Below are 26,155 nucleotides of genomic sequence, written 5' to 3'. Positions count from 1 at the left end.
TTGATTATTAGGAGCAAGAGTTGAGTTCGTCTTTCGTTTCCCTGGCTACCACCGATGGGACTGTCTAGGGCACTCAGTGCCTCAAGTGGCAGGCAGCATAGAGAACATGACAGCTGGTTAAGACCCAAAACTGAACCCCGAGCAGAGGGGCGTTGACTACATATTAAAAGGTACTACTTTAGTTCGTAAAAAAAATTGACTATAAAGATAGCCTGACAGAGAACACCTGACTTTTCTAACAGAGAACAGAAAAACAAAAATAAAAAAAAAAAAACAAAAACAAAAAACAAAAAACAAAAAAAACCCTGAAACTGTTCCAAATCCACCTGCTTTTTTTTTGCTCTCTTCATCAAAACTTTGTTTAAGTCATCAACAACATGATCCGAGTGTAAATATTTTCAGAACTAAAAGCATCAGGTGCCATCAGATTTATATAAAGGCGTTCAGCTCCTTGGAATTACGCTAATATTGGCGACAGCTACAAAACCAGGGAGGGAACCTACTTTTCTTTGCGAAGTACTATCTTGGTACTGTGGTCAGTTTTCTGAGAGGCCTCAGCAGGTCATAGGTTTAGGTTTGCCACAGACAAACCATTTGGTCCCCACATGAAAGATGACAAAAAGTTTGGCATACGAGAGGCACATGGAAACATTCAGTGGACTAAGAAGAAATAACCATTAGTGATGCAAACACAAATACAAATATGCCTTTATTACACAAACAGGAAAAAGTACTGGTGTTTCTTCAGAGGGCACTGGTGAGCAGTCCTAAAAGCTTGGCACATTATCTAGTTTTAAAGTCTTAAAGAGCTCAAATATTTGCATCAAATAGAATTCCACTCAATAAGGACCGTTGGTTTTTTTTTTTTAATGTATTCACTAAAAGCACAAAGTTGGCATCTGCTCTTCTGTAGATGCCACGCCTCTGCCCATACAGAAGGTGCATGTGCCGACTTCATACATGTGCACATACAAACACGCCCACAAACGAGGTAAAAACAGGTGCTAATAATCTAAAAGTACTCCATGCGATCACAACTGTCAGGACGGTGGTTTTCTTCTAACTGGGTAGGGAATGTGGTAGTTTTGTTTGACCTTTCAAACTTGGAGGAAGAGGAGGAGGAGGAGGAAGAGGAGGAAGAGGAAGAGGAGGAGGAAGAGGGAGGCTGCAGGAGGCAGGATACAGTAGGAAGGCGATGAGTGTTCAGCATGCAACAAAGAGACAAGAGGCGTAGAACCCCCTCCCCGGGCCTTGCGAGGGCCTGACGGAGACACGTGTTGCCATGCAGGAGACACAGTTCAGATTTCAGTCTTGCTTTGTCATGCCTCCGATCAGAAAACATGAGAAGAAACACTGTAGATTTTTTTTCTTTTGCCTTTAAACCAGAGGTCTGGAATACATATGTTACAACTATAGCTTTTTTTTTTTTTCCTTTTTTTCTGAAGAGTTTGAGCACAGTGCTTTGCGAATAAGTCTGGCTCCTTTCTGCAACTGACTATTGTGTCACAGGACCATGTTTAAAGAGGAGAAAAGGTATTATATATATATATATATATCATAACGCAAATCAAAGTAGCAGAACGGGACAGGGTGCAAAAAAAATGTATTCAAAACTGGGGTGCACTGTATGTCAAAGGGGTGTGTGTGAATGATGGCAACCCCCAAGAATGAAGACACCAGTGCCATCAATATCATAGCACACAGAGGGGCCACACGGGATTTGCCCAACCACATTCGTTTTTCTACTTCAGTCTCTATCACTATGACCCAGAAGTGGCAGTCTTGTTATTCAGCTAGCAGCGGAAGTGGCAAAGCTGCTGGCAACCTGAGTTTACTAAGGCTTGCTGGATACCACTGTTTTTCATAGGTATCTCTGGGTAACTAACCCTCAGGTTAGTGCTTGGCGAGTCTCACTCGGAATCAATTTAAACTCAGTGTTCAGAGACTCTAGGATCTAACAAGCATCATTCTTGGAAGTTGCCCCTGAAACGTTTGCCCCTAGTTGAGTAGAAACAATAGAAAAATGGGATTCCAATTGGTTACACAGCACATCATATTTTTTTTATTATGTAAAGTACAGCTGCTTTGAATATAAACTTAGTAATCATTTATGTGACATGTTTTCCTGGATGGAAGTCAGTTACTGTTGTCTGTTCCTTCCAGCTGTGAGTCGTGAAGACCTGGTGCTTAGACAACTGTATTCTTCCATTTCTGACTTCCAAGTTACAGTCCGTCACTTCCCTTCACCTATTCTGGAAAACAGAAACATCAACATTTCGTCACTACTCACGTCCACTTCCTATGCATTGAGACATGACTTGTTGCTAAAGCTTGAAACTGTTTGAGATATTCTATCAAAAATAATGAAAATGTATCTGTAAAGGTCACAGACAGAAATCAGGCAAATCATTAGCCTTTTCAGTTTGGTAAGTAAAATGCCAATGGCATGGGAAAATAAAATCAACACAGACTGATAACCTTGGTTTGCTGGGTAAGCTCAATACAAGGCATGAGATGTTGATTTTTCAAAGCAGAAGTTATTGATCCAAGAATAATATTCTACCATGTTCACTTTAGGTTTACAGCATTCGGTTAATATAAGTGAAACAGACTTGTGATCCGGCATAGGTAAAGAGGAAGTTCTTGGGAAGGTGCCCTGAACTTTGTTCAGGGTGATCTGTACGCCGTGAGTCCAGGGTGGACATCAGAAGACACAGCCCGTAACAAGCATTTAAAAACCAAACTGTGTCGCCCGGCGTGGTGGCGCACGCCTTTAATCCCAGCACTCGGGAGGCAGAGGCAGGCGGATTTCTGAGTTCGAGGCCAGCCTGGTCTACAGAGTGAGTTCCAGGACAGCCAGAGTTACACAGAGAAACCCTGTCTCAAAAAACAAAAAACAAAAACAAAAAACAAAACAAAACAAAACAAACAAACAAACAAAAAACAAACTGTGATCAGCTAAACATGGACAAAATTCAGGGCCTTTTCAAGGTCCTCACAGACCACCTCATGTGCTACACAAAGAACTAAAAAAACCAAAGTAACAAACAGTTCTTTATGACATCTCTTGAAACAGTGACTTAAAAAAAAAGTCACATTTTAAAGATAATTAACAAAGAGGCAGTGAAAGTTTTCCCACTGGTTTTCTGCAAATGGAGAAAAGTTTACTTATTTATTTATAATCCACTCACAGAAACCTGACACTGTGGTAGGTAGAAGAAAGACCACAATAGCTGAGAAACAAAACACAGAGGGTAAACACGGTAAAGCCACGCCAGGAACCCTGGCACGGTGTACACTTGTTCCCACTACAACAATATTTTTAGGTAGCAGCAGCTTGTGTAGCAAAACACACATTTCAAAGCTACGACAAAAGCCTGTAACCATGGGACCATTCTGGACTTCCCGTCAAGCCAGAGCCTGCGTTAAATTTAGCTCAGCCAACACATGATCGAAGTGTTTTTAATCTTATGCAGAAGTTAATTGTGCTCTAGGGAAGAAGGCCTCCTCGGTTACCTGCAACTCTTTGTTAGGGAGGTGAACAGGCAGGTCACAGGCTTTACAGCAGTAAAATATAAAGCAAAGCCTCCGTGAGAAAAGGATGGGTTGCAAGTACTGACGGCATGAAGACGTTTTTTGAAAATAGAATGTAATTACAAATGGAATTACTAAATGCCAATGGGGCTGGAGAATCATAGACTATTACGGACTTCTTTGGGAAGTATTAACAAGCACATGCATAGGTCATATTCAGGAAACATGTGTTTGCTGTTGATCTGGAGTTCAGAAAAGAGGGGAAAGCTGGGGTGTGTAGAGAAGTCTTTTTCTCTCTAATCCTTTCCCACATGGTTGGGACTAAGTTTCTGCATGGAAAAGTAGATATATCACCCCCAGTGTGAAATGCAACAAAATCTCTCCACAAGTATACAACTCCATCAAGGTGAGACAAACATATGCCAGGATATCTACACTCCTTATGCAAGGAGTTTTAAACACTCAGTCAACAGGTGCATGGCCTGAAATATGTGCACCAAACATAGCCGCTGAGGAACCAGGAGGTTCCCATCCATGAGACCCTACGAGCTATGTTCTTTATCTACCTACAGAAAAAATGACACTGTCACAGGTAAAAAAAAAAAAAAAAAAAAAAAAAAAAGAACACAACACCAAGCTAGATCTAAGATGGAAACACCAAGAAACTGGGACATTCATGATTGACAATGTCCCTGTCATTTTCTTTAAAAAAAGTTGTAATTTCAAGAAAGCTCTCTGCTTCCTTTGTAAACATCCATGTGTGTCAACCAGTGCACAACCATGGGTGAGCTCTAAAACTCATCTGTCCATGCATCAACCAGGGCACAATCACATGCAAACTTAATACTTACCGTCATTCATCATTCCTTTTGACTCTTTAAATGCTGAGGATTAGTAACAAGCAGGCAATTAGTCAGAAGGCAAGTTAGTAAGATTTCACAGTTAGAAATAATCTCAACATAAACAGATATGCCAACAACACAATGCCAAGTATCCCTTAACTAGACAGCTAGACTCATTTGAGGCTATCATTCATTGCAAAGCTCACACCCACAGCACCCACAAAAGCAAACAGACTTTCTGGGGAATACAGATCTAGATTTACATAGAAAGTAAGTGACACATTTTGGTATCACTCCATAGTGGCAGCCTGGATTTTTCTAGAAATCAGAAGCCACAGGGATGATTCTTTACTGAGGGTGTGACACTTCATCTTGTCCAGTAAAAAAAAAAAAAAAAAAAGGCTCAATGGTCCCCTTGCCCAAATGTCACTCAGTATAGCACGGGACAGTGAGAACATTACAAAAGCAACACTGCCAATTTCTGATGAAGAATCAAGAAAGTATTGAGAGATCAAGGCCAGAAAACATATGAACAAAAAAAGCAAGCAAACAAACAAAACTCCCAAACTGGATTCTTCCCAAGGGATTGGTGGGCATTCTAACGTCTTTGAGGATCAGTTCAAATTACGATCTGCTAATAGACCCAGACTTATAATGATCACATACCGTTAAGGGGTTCCTCTACAGCTTTCTGGAAAATATTTAAAATATATTTATAGAAAATGTACATTACTTTATGTGTTTTATGCTAAAACTTACACTATCATTGAACTTGTATTATAAGTGGAGAATCCTATGGTCTAAAAGCAAAATGAGACAGCAAAAGCTAATGAAACAAAGCTTCCCAAGGCTAGTTAATAGTTTAATAATAGCTGCCTTATTCTCTTAGTATTTTTTTCTGTGAATAATTCCCTACTCCACCCACCATTCTCAGTTCAAGAAATTCTTATAAAAGTATTAATGTACAAACATGCAAATTGCAGTAACAGATAGAAAACACAGTTAAATAAGAGATGGTAGCAAAGCAGAATCATTTTCACATCATGCAAATTGAACTCAGTAACAGCAAGAAAATTGGTAGGATTTAACGGTCCATTGCTTAGGTTATCTCTAAGCGGCTCTAGGAGAACTGTTAGCTGCTTGTGGCTAACACAGCTGTGTCACCAGTCTCCTCAGAATAAGAGGCAGAGGTGAATTAACACATTCTCCCAAGCCCGCCCTTTGGGCGTGTCCTTAGAGGCTGCCAGAGTTATCTGCCAGTCACTGTGGACAGGAAGCTGAGTCCAATATACTCCCACTTCAGATCTTAATTCCATGTAAGAACTCTCAGGTCTGTCACCATGGTGAGTTTATACAGTAATTTTTTTTCTCATACATTTCCTCCTGAATTTGATCTTTTTCTTAGAATTTTCCCAAAGACCTTATGGAGGTATTCAAATACAATAAAACCTTTAGGAAGGAAAAATGCTGATAAAATCGTAGGTCATTATTTGGAATGGATCTCTTCAACAACATATACCTTACAGACTATACTTTTTAAGGAAGTCAATTTAACACAAACTTTTCTTCCTTAATGTCGTGCTCAAAACTGTCACTCTATAAACTCACATCACACAAATCCAACAGATGGGGAGACACAGTGGAATCAGCTTCCTGCTGATGGAAGAGATAATTATATTCCCCCTCATAGATTCTGCATCTACATAGGGAGTACAAACTTACAGGGACACTTCTGTCTCATCAGTACTTAAATGCCTCAAGGTAAATCTTATGACACAAACAGACCTATTCATACACAGGCCCTGAAATGACTTCAGCATTGCCTTAATTTGATGTCACATTAAGCATAGAACCAAACAGTCCAATGTTCCAACCCCTCATTTTAATCCACCAAACAACTGCTTTTAATTAATTTCATAAACTTGGACTTACCCTAGGAGGTTGGATAGTCCTCTGGTTGGAAGCTGGTATAAATAAAAGCATAAATGCAACCAATAAGATACATAAAGCAATATAATACTTAATTTTAAGATAACATACATGTTCAGGACTAAAGCCAGAAGGTACTAGAGACTCCAGTGCAGGAGTTGTAGCTTTGATGGTCTACTTGAAAACTACAGAGGACTCTTGATTAAATGCATTGACAGGAGAAAAGCAAAGAGATGCCTACAGCAAATAAAAAAAAATAGACTCACTCATGTGCACATGCCTCTCTCATGTCAGATACCTGTCATACCTCATGTTGAAGAGAGGCTGTCAACTACTCACTGTTACCAGGGTACCATCTCTTTCTCCTTCCCAGCTGGGATGGCCAGAATAGGGCAACGAGTGACTTCCCCTCTCTCAACACACTCTCCTTGTTCCGAACTGAGCAGCCTTTTCTTCCTTTCTCTCATATTCCCAGTCCTCAAAGCTCTAGGCAGCTAGCACGCTACAACAAAGCATGAGCCCTTCAACGCCCCCTCCCTCCCTCCCTCCCTCGAGCTTAGAGCTACCCCAGATTGGTAGTTTCAAACCAAACCAGGGCTCCTCCCTCTGTGTATTCCTCCCTGGTGTTTTGAGTTGCAACCTTTACTGCTTCTGCACAGATTAGCTAATGAAGATGCAATAATAGAGGGCAGGAACTAAATGACAAGAGGGAAAAGAACAACATTAGACTGGTTTTAAAAAAAGACAAGAAAAAAGAAAAGAAAACTTCCTTGTAAAACCAGTTCAGGGAGCCATAGAGAGCAAGGAAAGCAGGTCTTAACACATAGCCTGTGTCCCAAGAACAGGAAAACGTGACCAGAAATAGTCTCTCAACAACTCAGGATTCTTTTCCTAGGCACAATTTCCTACCCCACCCATCTCAGTTTGAGAACTCCAAGCTTCCAGGTTTTTTAAACAGTGTAAGCACTCCGAGAGCCACAGCGGAATACACAATGTAGTTTTAAGGCAGGAGCAATGCAGAGTAATTTCCCAGTCATTCTGGACTGCCGAGAAACAGTGTTAGGGCTTATAGGATTCCACAGAAACCCAACTGGCTAGCACACAGAGGCACGCCCAAGACAGCCAAGTTCCCCTACCCTGCCCGTGCAGACTCAGCAAGCGTCTAACGCTAATGAAGACCAGGCTTTCTCAAACTGGAAAAGTGCAGCCACCAGGCCAGACATACACATCACATTACCACTAGAATTAGAAGAGGTTAAATTACAAACAACTAGAAACATAGGGATAGGAGGGACAGGTTTCAAAAGAAGAGAGAAAGTAGGCAAGGAAGAATTTGGAGTGGTGGGAATGAAGAAAGAAGCAGCTATGGAGTGTATCACACAGTTAGGCAGGAGATTGGGAGAAAAATGCAGTCATTCTTAAGTTACGTAAACTGAACTCAAGTAACAGGGAGAAGTAAGTGCTCAGCTATAAATGAGGCAGTTACCCCATCCCCCATTGAGGCCCAGGGAACACTGGGGAAGAAAGGGCAGAAGGAAGATAAGGGGTGGACGACAGAAACCAGAGCTACATGACTGCTATCTTCTGGGCATGCTACACACATTCTAACCATGAACCCAACGCAATTACACTTGCCTGCAGTACACCTCAACAAGACTGGGCCTGTCAGAAGCCAGGTGCTGATGGGGGGGGAGGGGGACCCAAGAGGCCTGGATCCCTTCCATCAAAGAAATGGCTAAGGAAAGATTCTGAGCCCTGGAGAGGCATTCCCTCAGCTGAATAAATACTCATGAGCCTGTCGGGCTCCAGTAGACCATTCCAAACTCATGGTCACTTAGATGGCCCTGGTTAAACCCATTGAGTCTTAAAACACAAAGAGTTCCATGCTGTATCTCATGAATACAGCAACGAGATTTGCAGGGAGGAGAGTGGGTTGATGGGGTGCTGAGGAAAGGCCACATGGAGGGTGACAGTAATCAGAATGTATTCTATAAACACCTGTATGAGAATGTCGAAGGACACATTCAGTGATAAAAGACTGAGAAAGCACAGTAGTGTGTGCACAAATTCAAAAATAGAAAAAAAAAAAAACGGTGTTCTACTGAGAGTCACGGGGGAAGCCAGATTTATGCTGCTCTCAACCTTGCTCAGAGAGGTTTCCGTTTGCAATTGTTAGTGGTGAAGGCAGACTCATCAGGAGCCAAAGTGCTGAGAGTCAGTCAGTGACCGGATGCTCAGCCATAGATGACCCTCTGTCTCCACCCATGGCCCAGTGAGCGTCTCGGAAGACTGAACTGAATGACCTGGAGGGTGGAAGGAGAGCTAAGAAACGCTGCCTTCAGGACATGAAGTCATTCACAGACACATCCATCTCATAGCAGATGCAGTTGGTTACACAAGAACTGTACAAGATCTGGCCAACCAAAATTACAGCATGGTTGGAGGACGACTCATAGGACCTCTATCTCTAGATAATGAGCTATTGGCAGATTATGGCTGCTGAGGGAGAGAGAAATCAGTTTTCCCTGGGGATGTGGCTCCACTAATTGGTCTCAGGAGACTATCATTATCATCATTATGATTATTGGCAAAAATACTGCCACACACATGTGGTCAGAATTAACTGGACTAGGAAGACTATCAATAATAATAATAATAATAATAATAATAATAATAATAATAATAATAATAATTTTAAGTGATTAAAAAAGGAACACATGGAGTCAGAAGGAAAATGGGTTAATGGGTCCCAGAGAGAGTTGGAGGGAAACAGTTGGAGGTCTATATGATCAGCACACATTGTATACATATATGAATATTTCAAAAGATAAATAACGGCCAATAACAATAAAGATTTTAGAAAATTAAGAGTCATTATTTTATGTTTATTACAATTGTGTGTTTACATATATACATACACATGTAATTTAAATGAAGTCATGCTACTTGGGGTGACAATACTGCCCCCAAAAGCAATAGACCATGAACCAAAAACCCTACTACAAAGCATGAGAAACCTTTCAAGTTGTTGGTCAGGGGAGTTCAAGGACTTCCCAAACAATATAGGCTACTGGCATGGCCCTTGGTTACCCCTCAAAATGGCAGATAACACCCTATTGCTGAAGACACACATACTTTGGACTCAGGACTTGAGGAATGAAGCTAGATCAATGGAAGTCTCTTTTTTAAAAGACTAGATCTCAGGGTACAGCATGGAGCTAAGAAAGCTGCCAAAGCAGAAAACCAATCAATGATCCTGCCCAGCTGTAACACTCATGAATCATGACAATGGCCATAACAGCAAGATATACCCTAAGGTGTGGTAGTGGCACGTCTATACTGAGGTTAACTAGCAGTTATCTAACTAGATATAAGGCCTGATCAATAGGAGGGAATTCATACTTGATATGGTTAATCGTAGCCAACCACCTATGACTGGTAAGGCCAAGGACCCAGAAGAGAGCCCACTCTTTCTGCTTCACCTAAGCAGACCTGTGTCCTAAAAACCTATCCTTATACTCACAGCTAAATGTAGTTCCCACTTTCTTTCTGAAGCAAATGGAGATGATCACAGAAACAACTGGTCAATATACAGAGGACAACTGATGATCCTGGGTGCCTAGCCAAAACTGATGAAGTTACAAAATGATCCCTATACCTGTGGTTTAGCATACAGGTTAGCAACACTACAGAAGAAGGGGACAGAAAGCCTGTTAACATCAGATGACTGGGATGTTTGCTGCAGCATTGTGTGTAATATACATGACCCCCCCCCCCCCAGAGCATCTTTTATAGAACAGGGAAGCTGCACCCATGACATCTCAACAATACGGTTGCCTAAACAAGACCTGCATAATGACTGCACTAATTGGCGTGACAACATGGATGGGGGAAATCTCACAGGATCCTGCCCCTCAGTGAAGAGCGACAGGCAACTCATGACTACTGAGGGAAAGATCAGTCAGTCTTCTCTGGGGATAAGCCTCCTCTAGATGAGTGAATCCCAAGGGGTCAGTCATGGATGCATACGTATGGACAACCCTAAACGAACTCAGCAGGTTGGGATTACACATTTACCTTACCCATAGATAAAATAATTAAAGAGTATGAGGCCATGAATTTGAGGCAGGAGCACCGGAGGAGTATTAGGAAGGAGAGGCAGGGCAGAAATGATATAAATACAGTTATTCATATCCAATGAGACAGTGTTACTTGAAGAGAGAGGTGAATGCATACTAAAGCTAACTTCTTGGCTTTTGGTGGTCTGTCCTGCTCAAATTATACCACTAAAATGTTCTGATCTGAGGATGACTAAACAGCAATTAGTCTTTCCTACTGGCATCTTTGAGTATGAAACCAATTGAAACTTCTTTTTCTTTTTAAAAAAAATACGGCTAACTGTAAGATTTCAGAATATCCATTTTCCTCAAGAAATTTGTCTGTTGATATAAGAAGGACCATTGAATTAAAGCTCACTATTTAGAAAAAAATGAGGAAGTAACCCCCCCCCCAAGGACAATAGTGTTTGACTCTGATAAATATATAAATATTTCAGTAGGGATTCTTCTCAAGCTGTTCTTCGCTAGTGATGATTGTATTCCAAGACAAACATACTGTATCTTACTGCTGAGTCCTATGTTTCGTATAACGTATATGCCTGACTACTAAAAGTGAAATATAAATGAAATTTTGAAAAATAAAATAGGGACCTAACGGTAAGGATGAGATAGTTGCTAACGATGAAGGCTGCAGGGCCGGATGCCAGCGACCATGAAGGACAGCAGAGCAGTAACCAATGCTGGTTTCTGAGACCAGTGGGATGGTTCAGAGGTGCTGTGTCCTACCAACATCTAAGCCGCACAATGTCCTCTCCTGTGAAGCCAGTTATGTACCGGGCCTCATCATGGCTGGCTTTAATGAGTGACCTTCATTGTGGTGGCACTCAGGGAGGGTTTGTTCCTCGAATCCAAGCAAAAAGGCAACCTCTGTTTGAAAATGGCAGAGAGTGGTAGAGATCTACCACACCCAACAGGCTCTACAGCAAACTAAACTGAGATAGAGCACTGTGACCATCAAGACCATCAAGACCAGTGGTAATACAAAGCATTCTTGTTTAGCAGTTTCCTATTAGAGTAAAACCTCCTCTACCCTACAGGGAAGCTCTCTAGGCTCAAGGAGTCAAAAAGAAAAAAAGCTGCTCCTGGGAGCCCTTGAAACCAGGTTCACCTGGCTCCTCCCTCTCCCAGCTTCTAAGAGCAGGAAAGAGAGCTGTTCATCACTCTCAGACAAGCTGTGCTGCCTAGACTCAGACCAGACTGGCTGCCTAGAAAATGGATCATCAGAGCTGCCTGGAAGAAGCTCAGAGCAACTGAGCTGTCTGCACAGGACACCCCAACATACTGTGCTTCCTGAAGGCTGGGTAGGGATCTGGTTTTTATGGGCCTTTGCCACCCATGCTAAGTGGGTTTTGGTAATGCTGGTGTTTTCTGAGACATTCCTGCTCCTGTAAGTAACCCCAATAGAACTCACAGGGTCCCCAAATTGAATTTTGGGGTTATCACGTGCCAAACAGTGACCTGCCACTGTTTTCCTATTCAGGAAATCTATTCATCTCCTGAGGAATGCTGCATACAACAAGGGTCAGAGATAACAACATCTCAGAGTTAGATTCACACTCATAAATGTGTCCATCGTAAGTAATTCTTAAGGTGCGCTCTGTCTTGCTAGCCTCCTGTTCACTAGTGCTAGATGGCTGCTAAGTTCTCCCTTTCAAGTCTAATTTGGCCAGCTCATTTTGAACAGAACTATAGGAACAGTGGCTATGAGGGACACTAGTTGGTCACGATCCTTGGATGTTATAGAACTAACTGTGCACGAGTTAGTTTTACCTGGGTCAATTCTCTCTAATGGTGATATAAGCCATGTGATAAATAAAGGGCATGCTTGGTCTGTTGCTATCTTGTGTCATGAGCCTGGGCACTGGTAGTCATCTTTTCATTTTAAACTCAAAACTCAAAAGCTTTAAGCATTCCATGCGCGCTTACTTGCAGTCTTGCAATGATTCTTGGTATGTTGCTCTCACTCTAAAATACCTGACTACACTCCATAAATACGCTTGCAGGCTTTCAGTTCCTCGGGAACAGTTTTTCTAGTGATTTATATACACCTTGTAAACACAGATGAGGAAAGATATGTGAATAATTATGCACACAATATATGTGTGCTTCTGTATCGTTTCAGAATACTTGAGACGTTGTGGCAGACGCAGTTCTGAATCCCAGCAAGTGGATTTGAATCAGAACAGCTGTACCTGCCCCTCCACTGCCGAATAGTAAAGGCTTTAAAAACAAACAAGCAAGCCCTGTGCCATACAAATAATGACTACAGCTGCTCTATACAGAAACAAGCTCTGCTACAGTGAGTTCAGTCAGTTTCTGTTAATCTTTCTTATGTGCTCATATTAAGTTATAATTCTCTGACTTCATACAATTAAAATCCTTCTCATAAGAAAAAAGTACAATACAATTTAAAAGTTATACTTTGCTATAGAAAGCAAACGTTAAAAATCAAATCCCTTAAAATTGCAATTAAGGCTACAAATTTAAACTCAGAGATCATAAAAAATATAAGTTATGATTATCACAGGGATATTAACTAACTTTAGAAAGAGAACTTAAAAAAAAAGTATCTGGAGATTTTATTACATTCAAATCAAAAGCCACCCACTTCTCCAATGGGGTCCGCAACGAGCAGAAACGATTTTGGAAACAAGACTTTCACTTTCTGATAAGAATGTTCAAATTTGCAACCTTAATGCTACGTATGTTTAGATTTAAGCAGTCAGGACACATAAGCCAAGCACACTCACTGTCCTAAGTCTACCACAGTGGCTACAGAGCAGCAACCATTCTGTACCTTTCCTTCTTGCCTCTCAACTGACCGAAGGTGTCTCTCTCCACTCTGGTGTCAGACAAGTTGATTCGAAAAGTTAATTTAGAATAAGTTCAAAGTGTCAATAAAACTGTACTAAACTCTTACATTACATATAGTATATTTACCTAGCAAACCATCATAAAGAAAACACCTTGGGTACTTTGACTTCACTTTGCTTTAATTTAACACAGTAATCTGGATAATTACTGTAGCTTTGTGAGCTTCACAGAGCTCTGAGCCATGGAGAAAGTTCTAGATCAGAGGCAGAAGGCAGCCACGGGGCAATGGCAGTGCTCATGGTAGCAATGCTGCGCAGAACTCTTGATCAGATATGGAAGCCTGGGAGCAAAAGGATGCATTCCAGATAGGGAGGGGAAAAAATAAGAGCGGAGAGCTGGCCACCAGCCAGAGAGACACCTAAGCCACTGCATCGGAGCTGTGTGAATACTGCAGGTCACATACTGTTCTTAGCATTCATGGGAGCAACCAAATCAGCGGTGTCAGCTCCCAAGTCCAGACACAGGCTGATTGGAAGACTAACAAAAATAGAATATGCATCCAAAATTCAAGGCATCAGAGTCAGCTCTGGTACGCCAGCCGGCTACAGATGTCTTAGCTGTGCTTGATGTGGCATAAAGTCGGGAAGATTCAGTAAGGGACAACTAAAACTTAGGAACACACAAACTAAAGGCAGGTAGACTTTGCAGTTCTTTACATAAAAACATTAAAGAGAAAAGAATATATATATATATATATATATATATATATATATATATATATATATATATATTTCAGATCAAATTTCATGATCAGAGGTTAAGAATTAAAGTTCAGAAATAAAGGTGGAAAACGCTTTGAAAGTCTTATATAAATACTCGGGTAAATAGACTGGCTATACTATTCAATGTTTTGTATTCATTTTTAGAAGAAGTTCATCTAAGAGTACACTGGACATACTGATTTGTTTCAATGACATAGCGTTTGAGTCTCTTGTTCCATGGTGAAGAGAGTGCTATCATTTCATAAAAATAACTAACTACTTCTTTTAAGGACGACTCATCCATCCTATGGCCGGGGCCAGGTGTAGCTTACGCGAGGCACACTCTAGTGCAGGCATCACGAAAGGCACTTATCTCTGTCTAAACATGTTCATAATAAGAATGCAGAAAACCCATATTCGAGATTGACAGATTAAGCAACAAGTGGTGAACTCAAGTCTACACTTACTACAAGCTGATTTTAAAGGCAGTAAAATCTTGAATTTAAAGATCTCTTTTAATATACTGGGTTTTCACCAGAAGCATTTTAAAGCAGTGCACTGGAAGTCATTGCATATTAAATATAGATGTGAGAGGCTTTAATTTTCAGGCCCTTTCTCCAGAGGGGAGTCTGTGTATGCAAGCAGTGTATACAGAGTCCAGAGAGACAAAGAGCTCCGCAAGAGGAACCTGGACAGTGGACGGACCTTCCATACTAATTAATATGGAGCCTCCAAAGGTATAAGCCTCTTTTGCTTATAAAAATAAATGTTATTCTTCCTAACACACTGAGCCATTTTCTTTCTTAGGTTGTAACTCAAACTGCAGAAATCCACATGCCTACACCCTGTTTAATTGGCATCTGTTCAATTATATTTTCTCCTTTTTGAAGACATCAATAGGTTCCTACCCCCAGCTCAAAGGATGCACAAAATCTATTTTCTAAGTATCTGAAATTCTTTGCAGAGGCTTAAAAAGTAAGATTAACTTACCGACAAACTTCATATAAACTAATCCAAGTAGTTCTGCTAGAGCTATGATCCCCAAACCTGAAATCAAAAGGGGGCCGTGCACTGGCTCACATGCTGTAGAGACAAATGAAATATTGTTAGATATATGCTATAGATGCATATAAAGTAAAGCAAGCTTAATTTAATGGAATCAACAGTAATGAATAATATCAAGTATATTTTTTCTTTAGGTTTGGTTGTAGAGTCTCTAGATTTACATACTAGGCAAACAGTACTACCATTGAACTATACCCCAGCAAATGCCAGCTTGGAGGATATTATGTTTTATTCTAATGACCAGTAAAACTTTTATCCACATGTACACAGTATACAAATATCTTTATTACTAGCTCACTAGAATAGCTTAATTATTAATACGAAAAAAAGCATTTTTAACAGTGTATTCTTACTGTACCAAGATTAGTGAAAAAATAAAGTCAAGGTAAAGTGAAAGGTACCATTCAAGCAGAGCCTGGTTATCTGACAAGTTCTCCCACAAATACAGGCACCATAGTTGGCTATGAGAGCTGTCATCTCAGAAGCCGTATATTGGCAGCATTCTTGTAGCTATGGGAAAAATACTATTGATACTGGTGTGTGTGTGTGTGTGTGTGTGTGTGTGTGTGTGTGTGTGTGGAGGGGAGTGTTGAAAAAAAAAAAGGCTGAAAATTCCAAATGCGGAAAAACACGCAGCAAAGCAAAATATCCCTCCCTGATGGTGTTACCAAAGAGACTTTGCCAGTTTACTACAAAAATTAACTGTACCTTACCACACAATGCAAAAATTACAGCCCTTGGTATTTAGCCAACTAGAGCTGAAAATTTATATCCACAAAAACACATGCTCATTGATGTTTACAGTAGCTTTATTCATCTGTCATAAAAAGAGGAAAGCGACCAGGATGGCCCCTCAGTAGGTGAATGCAAAATCCTAAACACATTATGGCAACAATATTTTCCAGCACTAATGAGCTACTAAGCTATAAAAAGACATGGATGAAACTTGAGATTAATATTTAAAAATGAAGGAAGCCCACATGAAAAGGCACAAACGTAACCTCCTTATTGTGTGTAGACAAGATCTCTGCTTTCCTCAGAGTATACATCCAGCTCTAAGGCACATTGAAAAACTCAAGACTACGTGGAAAGTTAAAAAGGTTAGTGATGTCAGGGGTCAGGGGGAGAGACAGATGACCAGAAAGTACACGAGGGAGATTATTCCACGTGACATCACAATGGGCATACATTGCACATCTGTCATAGCCGCAGAAAGTACTGTACAACACCAGTTACCAAGTGTGATATAAGCTATTAATGTAGGGTGGGAATGATTGTCTCCATGTAGGTTCATCTACTGTACCAGTGCGAATGCTTAGGGAAGCTATGTGGCTATGGGGAATAGAAAAGGGGTAGTATATATGGTAACTCTCTGTACTTTCCACTAGGCTTTCCTATGTACCCACATAGGAAAAGATTCTAAAAGAAAAATTTAGTTAAAAAGAAGAGGAGGAGGAGGAAGAGGAGGAGAAAGAAGAGGAAGAAGAGGAAGGGGAAGAAGAGGAGGAGGAGGGAGAGGAGGAGGAGGAGGAAGAGGGGGAGGAGGAGGAGGAGGAGGGAAAGTAAACAAATTGACAGCTCAGAAACACCGAAGAAGAGTGTGACTCACCCATGATGCAGAGACACAGCCCGACCAAAGCAAGGACGTAGCCCAGCACTTGAGTGATCAATATGGCAATGGTGAAAGAGGTCATTCCAAAAGCTGGGGGAAGGGAAAGGACATAACAGAAACGTGTTGAGAACTCTGATGTAGCAATCAGTCCTGTGGACATTTGCACACTGAGAGATGGACTGCAGTCCCTCGCCACATGACGTGTTTCCCAGCTAACCTTCGCATAGGAATGTCAGCTCCAGACTCACACATACCACGAGCTTTTACTTTCAGGCATCTGAGAGGGACTGGAGGTCTTTACCAAACTCCTGAAGCAAGGCTCCTTACACTTGTAAGGTGTGTGGTATGAATGGCTTCTGTACATGCACACAACCCTTCAGAGGGGGAGAAAAACCCAGCACCCAAACCTAACCTCTACACGCTGGGTGGACAAGAGCTGTGCCTTTCTAATGAACCTTTAAATACAACCTAGGGATTCAGGGTTCAATCAGACTCTTTAACAGTAACAAAAATATGACCTTGACTTATTTTTAAATGCACAAAAAATGAAATTGATTACAGCTAGAATAGCTATACAATTCAGTGTTACCATGCTTCTGAAATGCATGACTTATAACCCCATTCACAGAGCCAGTCTTTCTACCGCAAAGATTTACTACAAGAGGAAAGAGTGCTTCTAATACTGACTTACAGCTATAAAAGCCCCCAAATTAGAACATGCAATAGCCATTAAAATATACCACACTTTAAAATTACACTAATGCCATCAAATATGCAAAAAAACCCTGCTTTCTGCCTAATAATTTTTGAGAAGTCCTAGCAACCTCAAAATTAATCTGAATGGGAAATGTCACTAAGAACACAATGGACAATGGAAGAAAGGAGCGGCTACTGAACTGTTAAAACCATACAAGGCTATTTTCACCAAGTATTTTTGCTTTTAAGGAAAAAGGCAAAAACCAGACTGTAAGAACAAAGACTCACCTGTCATAAACACATTGTACTGAAGTAGTATTAATATCCCCGTAGAGATTACAATGAGGCCAAGTCCAGAAGCATTCTTCACGGGCTTTTCTCCTGTTTGTCAATACATATTGTTTAAGGTATTTTCTTAGGTACTTCTTTGTGAAGTTATATACTTACTCTACTAAATGCTTTAATCTCAGTGCTACCTTGTAAACCGTGAAAGGCTTAAAATGTTTTCCTAAAGTCCACACAAAGTAAGTAATTCTTATTTTTTCATCTAGGGCCAAATGAAAGGATCCATGGCTCAACATCTTAACTCTTTTATTTGGCTTTAACTCGTTAACGGCCTTACACGATTACAAGATGATAAACTTGGCCTCACCTTGCACCATACATTCTCAGCATTCAGTCTGCTCCCCCCCCCGAACCCCCCCCCCAAGCCAAATCACCTACTATTTCCTGATCTCTACACTTCCTCAGGCCTGGATGCAAACACAGCTGCCAAATCTGTCCCAAAGAGCCTCCTGTGCCACAATGTCCCCAAGAGTGGCTCGCTATGGTCTGGCATGCTGAGGCCCAGGACTTTGCTTTCTTTCCGGTCTCCCTGCCTCTCTTTCCACTTGCACTTTCCCCTCTCAGCTGCAACAAGCACTTCAGACAGACATAGCTCCTGGTTCACGCCCATTTCCACATCCTAGCCAGGGAGCTTTGCCTCTATAGTGGATTGAATGGAGGCTCTGATTATATTCCCACCTTCCTGTCCCTAGGAACCACGAATACAACCTCATTTGTCAGAATAAACACTGAATGGGAAAAGATAAGCTACTAAGTTAAGGATGGAAAAAGATCTGGCCTGAATTGAGTGAGTGCCTGAATTCCTAGTTAGTGTAGAGGGGATCAGGGAGAGGGACCTCATACAGACACAGAGGTCACAGAGGTCAGGAGGAGGTGGTGATGCGAGCAACTCTCCTAGGGAAGGAGTTCTAAGCACTGTCTGTCAACACCAGAAGCTAGAAGAACAAGGACAAGGATTCTCCCCCAGAGTCCCCAGAGGGGGAAACAGCCCTTGAGAGAGGGTTCAGGCTGCATCACTTGCCACAAGCTGTCACAGCAGCCCTAAAACCCAATGCACACCCCTTTGGGATACTGGCTCACCTCAGCCCCCAGCCCGGATCCTGGTACCCATGCATCTTACCTGGGATGAGAAGGATGGCTCCAACAACCACGATGACTGTGAGCACCAGCCCGGCAACGAGCAGCAGAATGATTCTCTTATTCGTATGGCTGGATTTATATTTGAGTGCTTCAAAGAAAAAACAAAGAATTATGTAACTCAGTTGCAAGCGATGCCATTTCTGTAACAAACAACGTGAGAGAGACACTGACAACTCTCCGAATGTGAGAAGCCCCCGAAGCACCACTCCTTAGCCCCTCATCCCCTACCCCCATGCGTTTTTATAAGCCATGGCCATGGGAAGGTGAAGGGGTAGGTGATACTCTATTGCCTGCACTTCATACAATCAAACTGCATACAAAAGGCCTTCTAAATCGAAGCATCATTAAGCCTTTTCACATTTCCCCCCAAAGCAGTGGATCTGTGCATAGAATATGGCAGGATACCTGGACCCTACATACTAGATGTCAGAAGAGTCCTCCCTTCCTCATCTAGCAATCAGCGTGCTCCCAGACACTTTCAATTTCCCCCAAGGAGCAAAATCACCCCAAATTCATAACACAGCAGAGCCACACACAATGCTGGTAAGAGATAGCTACATAGAGAGAAGCACTGAGAAAACAAATGTCCTTTAAAAAAAAATGTAGTAAGACACCTAGAAATCTAGGTAATGCAATTTGAAAATGAGAACAGAAAAAAAGTAACAAATAAATCATATATCCTCGCAAAATCCCAGTGGAGAAAAATCCCTAAAACTTTCAACCAAGATACTGAAATAAAAAACACTGCCAAGGTTCAAGAGGATTCATGGTGGGCATCACTGATCATCATGCAGGCTCAGTCTCAGGTGCCATCTCCCTCGCTGACACAAAATATTTCCAATGGTAGGTCTCACACAACAATTTCTTTTGCTCTCTATTGATCTTTTTGTTTTGTTAATGATGAATATTTTTCATAAAAAAGAAGGAAGGAAGGAAGGCAGGCAGGAAGGAAGGAAAGAAGGAAAACCATTAAAGGCCACCAGAAATAAGACAGGAACAGAGAGCTGCAGGAGAAGTGACTGACATGCTTCTAGTGCCACCTGTAAACTGATATCCTGCTTGCTGGCAGCCATGGGGTGTGATGGTGTGAATGGAAGTGCCCCTCACAGGCTCAGGCACGTGACCACTAGGTGGTGCTGTTTGGGGGAGGTAATGCATCTTCTAGGTCACGGAGCCTTGCTGGAGGAAACAGGTCACTAAAAGCAGGCTCTAAGATTTTATATATTCCCCACTTCCCAGTCCCCCCTTCCTCTCTCCCTCTCCCTCCCTGTCTCTCTCCTTCCCTCCCTCTGCTTTGTTTAAAGCTGAAGATGTGAACTCTGCTTCATGGCTGCCATATATTTCTGCCTTATGAACTTTCCCTTTAGAACCATAAGCCAAGATAAATATCTCTTTCTTCTTTAAATTGTTTTTGGTCATGATATTTTATCACAGCAACAAAAAGTAACTAATACAGGAGGGAATTGTTTTAAACGTTGTATTTGGTTTTAATTTTCTTTTACTGAAATGATGAACAGATTAAATACAACAAAATCGGGAAAGTACTTAATGACCATAATAAAAATCTATCATGGAGACACCTGAAGACTTTTATTACTCTACTGTTCTAGTTCCGCTCCTGTTGCTGTGATAAAACACTCTTACTAAGAACAACTTAGGAGAGGAAAGGGCTTATTTCGGCTTACTGATTACAGTCTACCACAGAGAAGCATCAGGGAAGGAACTCAACCAGGAACTTGAAGCAGAAACCACGGAGGAACACTGTTTGCTGGCTCTTCACTTTAGCTATTAAAAAGCCAAGGACCACATCTGCATAGGGAATAGTGCTGCCCACAGTGGACTCAGCCCTCCTACATGAATCATCAATCAAGACAATTCACCACAGGCCAACCTGGTCTGGGCAATCCCTCCACTATCCTTTCTCAGGTGACTTTAGGCTGTGTCAAGCTGACAGTTAAAGCTAACTAGGAGAGGTTCCTCCTACTCATTCTTTTGATTCCAATCTGAGTTCTAGTCACTTTCAGAGGAGACAGTGGTCCACAAAGCTGAGTAACTGACACTCTTGGGAACCACAGCACATCATGTGGCAAAACCCCTGGGCTTTGGTTTGGTTGGTGACCTCTATTCAGCCCCGAAGCTCACAAGATGACTGTTCAGTCCCATCCCTGGCTCTTCAGAAGTTTTCACAGCTTCCCTCCTTTCCATACATTCAAAGCTCAAATACCAGCTAGAAAGAAACTGAGTGTTTGGGTCACAAAAGACAAAGACCTATTTCAGAAAGGCGGAAACACGTGTGTCTCTAGGCGTATGTTTCATTTTCCATCTAATTCCATATATACTGCCATCTAAATATAGCATGAAAACTCTGCAAAAGTTGCAACAGAAAAGCTGTTTCAAACCTACCCCATTCAAACAAGCGTTCATTAGCGACTCTTCCAGGATTAATGCAAGAGATATGAACAAGTTAAATAAACTAACAAGAATTTAGAATGCAGTCTAATTTCATTCAGAGACACTGGCTGGTATCATTCTTAGTAAAAATAAAAGTCTAAACAACACATAAACTTTATCCCCTTCAGGCAGAGTAAATAATGCCTATAGCAAACAAACAAACAAACAAATAAATACTATAAGCTATTACATCAGAAAGTCTTTCCGGTAATCTATGTGTTAAACGTTATGTTAGTTCTAGTTCAACTACTATTTTCCAGGTTACCTGATTTTCTTAAATTAGATATTTTCTTAAATTAGCTATTGTAGCAAATATACTACTTGGCCTTACATAATCACAGGCAATGGAAGAACATCTGTGTCTCTTGAGCAAACACTCAGAGGGAGTCTCTTCTGGTGCATATTCTTTGCTCACAAAGACCACATTCAGCGGGGTCCCCACAGCAGGGAAGGAAGGTTATCTACTTAGCCCAGGTTAGCTACTTAGCCCAGGTTAGCTACTTAGCCTAGGTACCAGTGTTCTTAGCTACAGTGAGATTCCAAAGAACCCAATCATCAAGGTTTTCTGCTGGTGGTCTCTTCTTGTTCCTTAACCAGTAGATTTATCTCTATCCATGCCATTTATCAAGGTGTTAAACACAAAGAGACAACATGAAATAAAGCAATTTACCAAACATTTAAGATAAAAATAATTTTAGTGTATTCTTCCTCCTCTCTCTTTCTTCCCTTATTTCAAGACCGGGTTTCTGTACGTCACCCTGGCTGTCCTAGAACTCACTATGTAGACCATTCTGACCTTGAACTCACAGGGATCTGCCAGTCTCTGCCTCTTAAGTGCTGGGATTAAAGGTGTTTACGACATACCCATCTTAATTTAATGTTTTCTTAACGGAAGGTTTTTACCAAACTTTCTAGTATAATTTTGTAATGCAGCAGAATAAGCCATGTGACTTCAACAATGTGTGTGCTTTTAAAGATTTCCCCTCAGCCAAAACTCCTGAAATCAACACTTAAAATACATTTTAAAGATAACGGCATTGATGGCCTTGCTTTATTTCTGGAGACGTTTTCTCACTATGCAACCCTGGATAGCTTGGAACTCAATTTCCAGATCAACCTGGGATTAAAGTATGTGCCACCACTCCTCTCCCAGAATTTGTAGATTTTTAAAAAAAGTTTCTAACATTACTGCTACCAGATACAGGAAAAGCAATGAAAAGCAGTTATCAGGGGAAATCATACAATTTTGTGATGTAGTCTCCCTGTATAACTCATGCTGACCTTGACTCTCCATCCCTCCTACATCTGCCTCTCAAGTGCTGGGATCCCAGGAGTATAGCACCTTGCCTGGCACAACGTGACAGTATTAACCATAACATTAGATATTCTTCTAATTCAAATATATGCTTTATAATTTCATATCATATGTCAAATAAGATAGGTTGGATCATTTATACATTTTTACTGTGTATGCTGTGACACATCCTTTTATTAGTTCGAGTCAAGGAACAGGTCGCAGATTGCTTTATTCAACAAGAATTAAGGACTACCAATCCACAGAAGGCATAGGTCTAAGCCTAGTCTTAGTTCCTTGAGCACTAAACCTTTGCAATCCCAGTGAACAAAAAAAGGTGTGCTCTTCTAGCAACCTGAACGAGGAGTTAATGTTATGAACAAACCTGATTTTTCGGGTCTCTGCCACTGACACAGAGCACACATTAAGATGGCACATGAGTTGTGGCTGAAGAAATCTAGTAAAATAACCAAGCCAATTTGGGGTTAAATCAAATCTCTCATGTTAAATTTTTATGATCCTCTAAAAGTGAGATACAGAGCAGCCACAAAGGCCCACACAGACTGGAGGCTACCTAGAAAAAAATCTAACACTTGCTCAAAAGACATGACATTCAAATAGTCCCTAGCCACATGACTATTGAGAAGAGACAGAAGGTATACTATCGAGATAAAATTTATATCAGATTAAGAGTAAATCATAAAGGGAGACAAACCATCGATTTAATTATTATACTGTTCCTTTCAGATAACTCTGGCAAGGTAATTTAGAATCCTTAGGCATCCGTTGGGAAGAAACCAATATTATTTTCAATATAATTTGATAAAGTACATATGATAACTTTTAAAATCAAAGTACAATTTCATTATTTAAACACACACACAAAGATGAAGGCCTTGTGGAACTGGTGCTGGAGAAAAATGGACTGCCATGCATAAAGTGTTTATTTGCTGGAAGTGAGTAAGATAACTGTAATAAATTCCACATCCTAGCCAACTTCTCTGATGAAATAAGTTTATCAGGCTGAACACTACAAAAGATCATATTCCTTGTCCACAGGCCTAGAAAAAAAAACAGCCTTTTTTTTTTTTTATGGCAAATATATGAGCACAACAGAAGGGAATGTCCAGCAGACATCTCCCAAAGACAAATTATTCTGGTCTAATGAAAGTTTTCAGAATTTCAGAGGATATTCATGAGTAGTGCTGTCAGATTTTGAAAGTGTAAAGGAATTGGTGACTCTATTTATGTAAGAGTAGAATGCTGTGCTACAGTTTGGCCCAATTCTTCCTACAATGAAGTCAGTGAGTAACGACATGGCTTAGTGATCGTATGAGCACTCCAGGGAAGAGCCAAGCTTAACACTGTTGAATAAAATTCACATTAAACTTAGCATAAATTCACATTACCATTAGGGGTCACCAACCAGGTCACAGACTGACTTTCTGTAATAATATTTGTCAGAATACTTTTGTTCTCTGGTTTGGATAGAAATCGCCACTGCAATGTAGTGTTTGCCCTCATTTCTCCCGAATTATTTTTCCTGTTCAGTAAGAAAAACCCCTAAAAACATCACTTGGTTTACAAGTGCTTTCAAAGAAAGGTCTTGTTACTTTCAATAATCTAGGCTTTGAGGACTTACATGAGTCCTCAAGGCTCTTATGATGGAAAATTGATTTTCTCAAATTTCCCAACAATGATCATAGTGACATTTTCCCAAATAGCACCAAGAGATAACCAAATTCCTCGTGGGGCAATTTTGAGTGGGCACAAGAAGAAAAAGTAAATGAATGGTGTCTAGAATACACAGAAGTAAATCCCAGTAGCTCTCATGTTACACTCTTCTGGCATGCATGGGTCCCATGGTTAACTTGTGTAACTCTAGTCCTTCAAATACAGTTTGAAGTTTCATTACCAAAGTGCAACCAGAGAGTAGTCATGAAGTATGCTCCATGAGACGTCTTTAATACACAACTCACAATATGAAATAAATAGAAGAAGTGTCATCATGTCACAACTACTGAAGACCAGCCACTGCATGGTTATGCTAAGTTTGGGCAGACAGCCAAGCGCCTGGTTATGATATCTCCCCTCGTCTCCCAGTGATCAGCCCACAGGCACTCAATGTATCATCAAAAAAGGAAACTGGGCAAGAGGGGTGAACGAGCCAGGAAATGACAAGTGTGAGCACTGCGTGTGACATTGCAATAGACCATAAGCAGAGTTACAGGAGAGCTGCTATGGGGATGCTGACACTGCCACCACGGAGCACCACTCCAGATGCAGCCTGGGCAGCTCGAGGATGGTGAACTCACTAACACGAGTGAAGTTAAGGATCATGTGACAATGGGAATGTCCCTGAGGATGTGACTCTGGAAAACAAATGGCAAAACAAACAAAAAAACAAACAATAGCAAACTCCAACAACAAAAACATCAAATAAAAAAAACCACATCACAGAATTCTGAACCCTGAAACAGAGTATAAAGCTGCCAGCTGCAGGCTAATAGGAACTAAGAAGGGAGCCTGACAGTTTACCAGGGGATGTCTGCTCTGTTTCCAAAGCCACAGAGCAAGACAAAAAGCATCAAGCTATATTTAACATGACATTTAAAATACTGACGTTTTAGCAGTCTGATCTGCCATGTAATACTTTCAACATTAGTATTATTTTTGTTTTCTAATACAGCTATAGTAGGGAAGTTTTAATATTTTCAAAGGTTTGGGTTTTTTGTTTGTTTGGTTTGTTTGGTTTTTGGTTTTTGGGGTTTTTTTGTTTGTTTGTTTTTTTGTTTTTTTTTTCTGTATTTTTAATTTTTGTACAGGCTCTTACTATGTCGCTCTGGTGTTTGTTCTGTAATGCTAAGATCACAGGACCATACCACCAATGCGGCTTTTTTTGATAACATGTTTTGAAGGCCACTGTATGATGGTAATTTTCCTATCTATTATCAAGACTGTTTGCAGAGCTCGGCTTTCACAGTCAGGTTCATGGCCATGCTGCTGAGTGCATACTAAAGATCATCTATCAATATAGGACAAGGGTTAAAAGAAAAGAAAACAAAGAATGGACAGCCAGTGTTTTATGTAGAGCTGGGCCTTAAGCCTGAAAGAGCTACAGTACAATGCAGTACTTGAAAGCACCTATCAGCTATCAAAATGTAGGAAAGAACTTATATTGTCACAGTATAGATGAAGAACCCCCCAAATCAGCCAGGAGCCAATAGCATGACTAACTCTTGAGTTGATCCAAGATAATTGGTCTATCTTCAGGTTTCTATTGCTGTGATAAACACCATGGCCAAAAGCAGCTTACAGAGCAAAGGGTTTATTTCAGCTTAGAGCTCTCAGGTCAGACTCCATCACTGAGGAAAGGCTACAAGTGTCCTGAGCCGTGCTTCAAGACACAGCTTTCTGTAAACCAACTGTCCTCAAAGGTGTAGGCTTCTTCTTGCAGCATGGTCACAGATTCACATGCACAGCCAGAGAGATCACCGAGAGAAATGTCCTGTGGTCCAGTACAGACCAGAATGAACGGCAAAAATGAACTAGAA

The 26,155-nt window shown here is 40.9% G+C and overlaps 1 protein-coding gene across 13 annotated transcripts in view; it reads right to left on the bottom strand.

Annotated features, from left to right (window-relative positions):
• Nucleotides 1–617: 617 nt before the first annotated feature.
• The window catches only part of Cd47 (CD47 antigen (Rh-related antigen, integrin-associated signal transducer)), a 61,176-nt gene continuing 35,638 nt past the window's right edge, over nucleotides 618–26,155 (bottom strand). For 3 of the 13 annotated variants that reach the window (XR_003951763.1, XM_006521810.4, XM_030248986.1), the window contains 5 exons: nucleotides 18,837–18,944; nucleotides 17,660–17,752; nucleotides 16,673–16,765; nucleotides 14,989–15,081; nucleotides 618–2,252 (listed from right to left, as the gene is read on the bottom strand). Coding sequence is in view for 10 of the 13 variants with exons in the window: in XM_006521810.4 (XP_006521873.1) it covers nucleotides 2,248–2,252; nucleotides 14,989–15,081; nucleotides 16,673–16,765; nucleotides 17,660–17,752; nucleotides 18,837–18,944 (392 nt within the window). In the remaining 3 variants the exon portion in view is untranslated. Of the gene's footprint in view, nucleotides 2,253–4,385; nucleotides 4,419–5,042; nucleotides 5,068–6,308; nucleotides 6,341–13,220; nucleotides 13,266–14,988; nucleotides 15,082–16,672; nucleotides 16,766–17,659; nucleotides 17,753–18,836; nucleotides 18,945–26,155 lie in introns of all 13 variants that reach the window. The other 10 variants (NM_001368416.1, NM_001368418.1, XM_006521809.4 and 7 more) reach the window with 8 other exon arrangements.

This window comes from Mus musculus, chromosome 16 (assembly GCF_000001635.26).
Source record: "Mus musculus strain C57BL/6J chromosome 16, GRCm38.p6 C57BL/6J".
In the NCBI taxonomy this organism is placed as follows: domain Eukaryota; kingdom Metazoa; phylum Chordata; class Mammalia; order Rodentia; family Muridae; genus Mus; species Mus musculus.
Note: the sequence above shows the minus strand (reverse complement) of the source record. Positions and strands in the feature narration are given on the sequence as shown.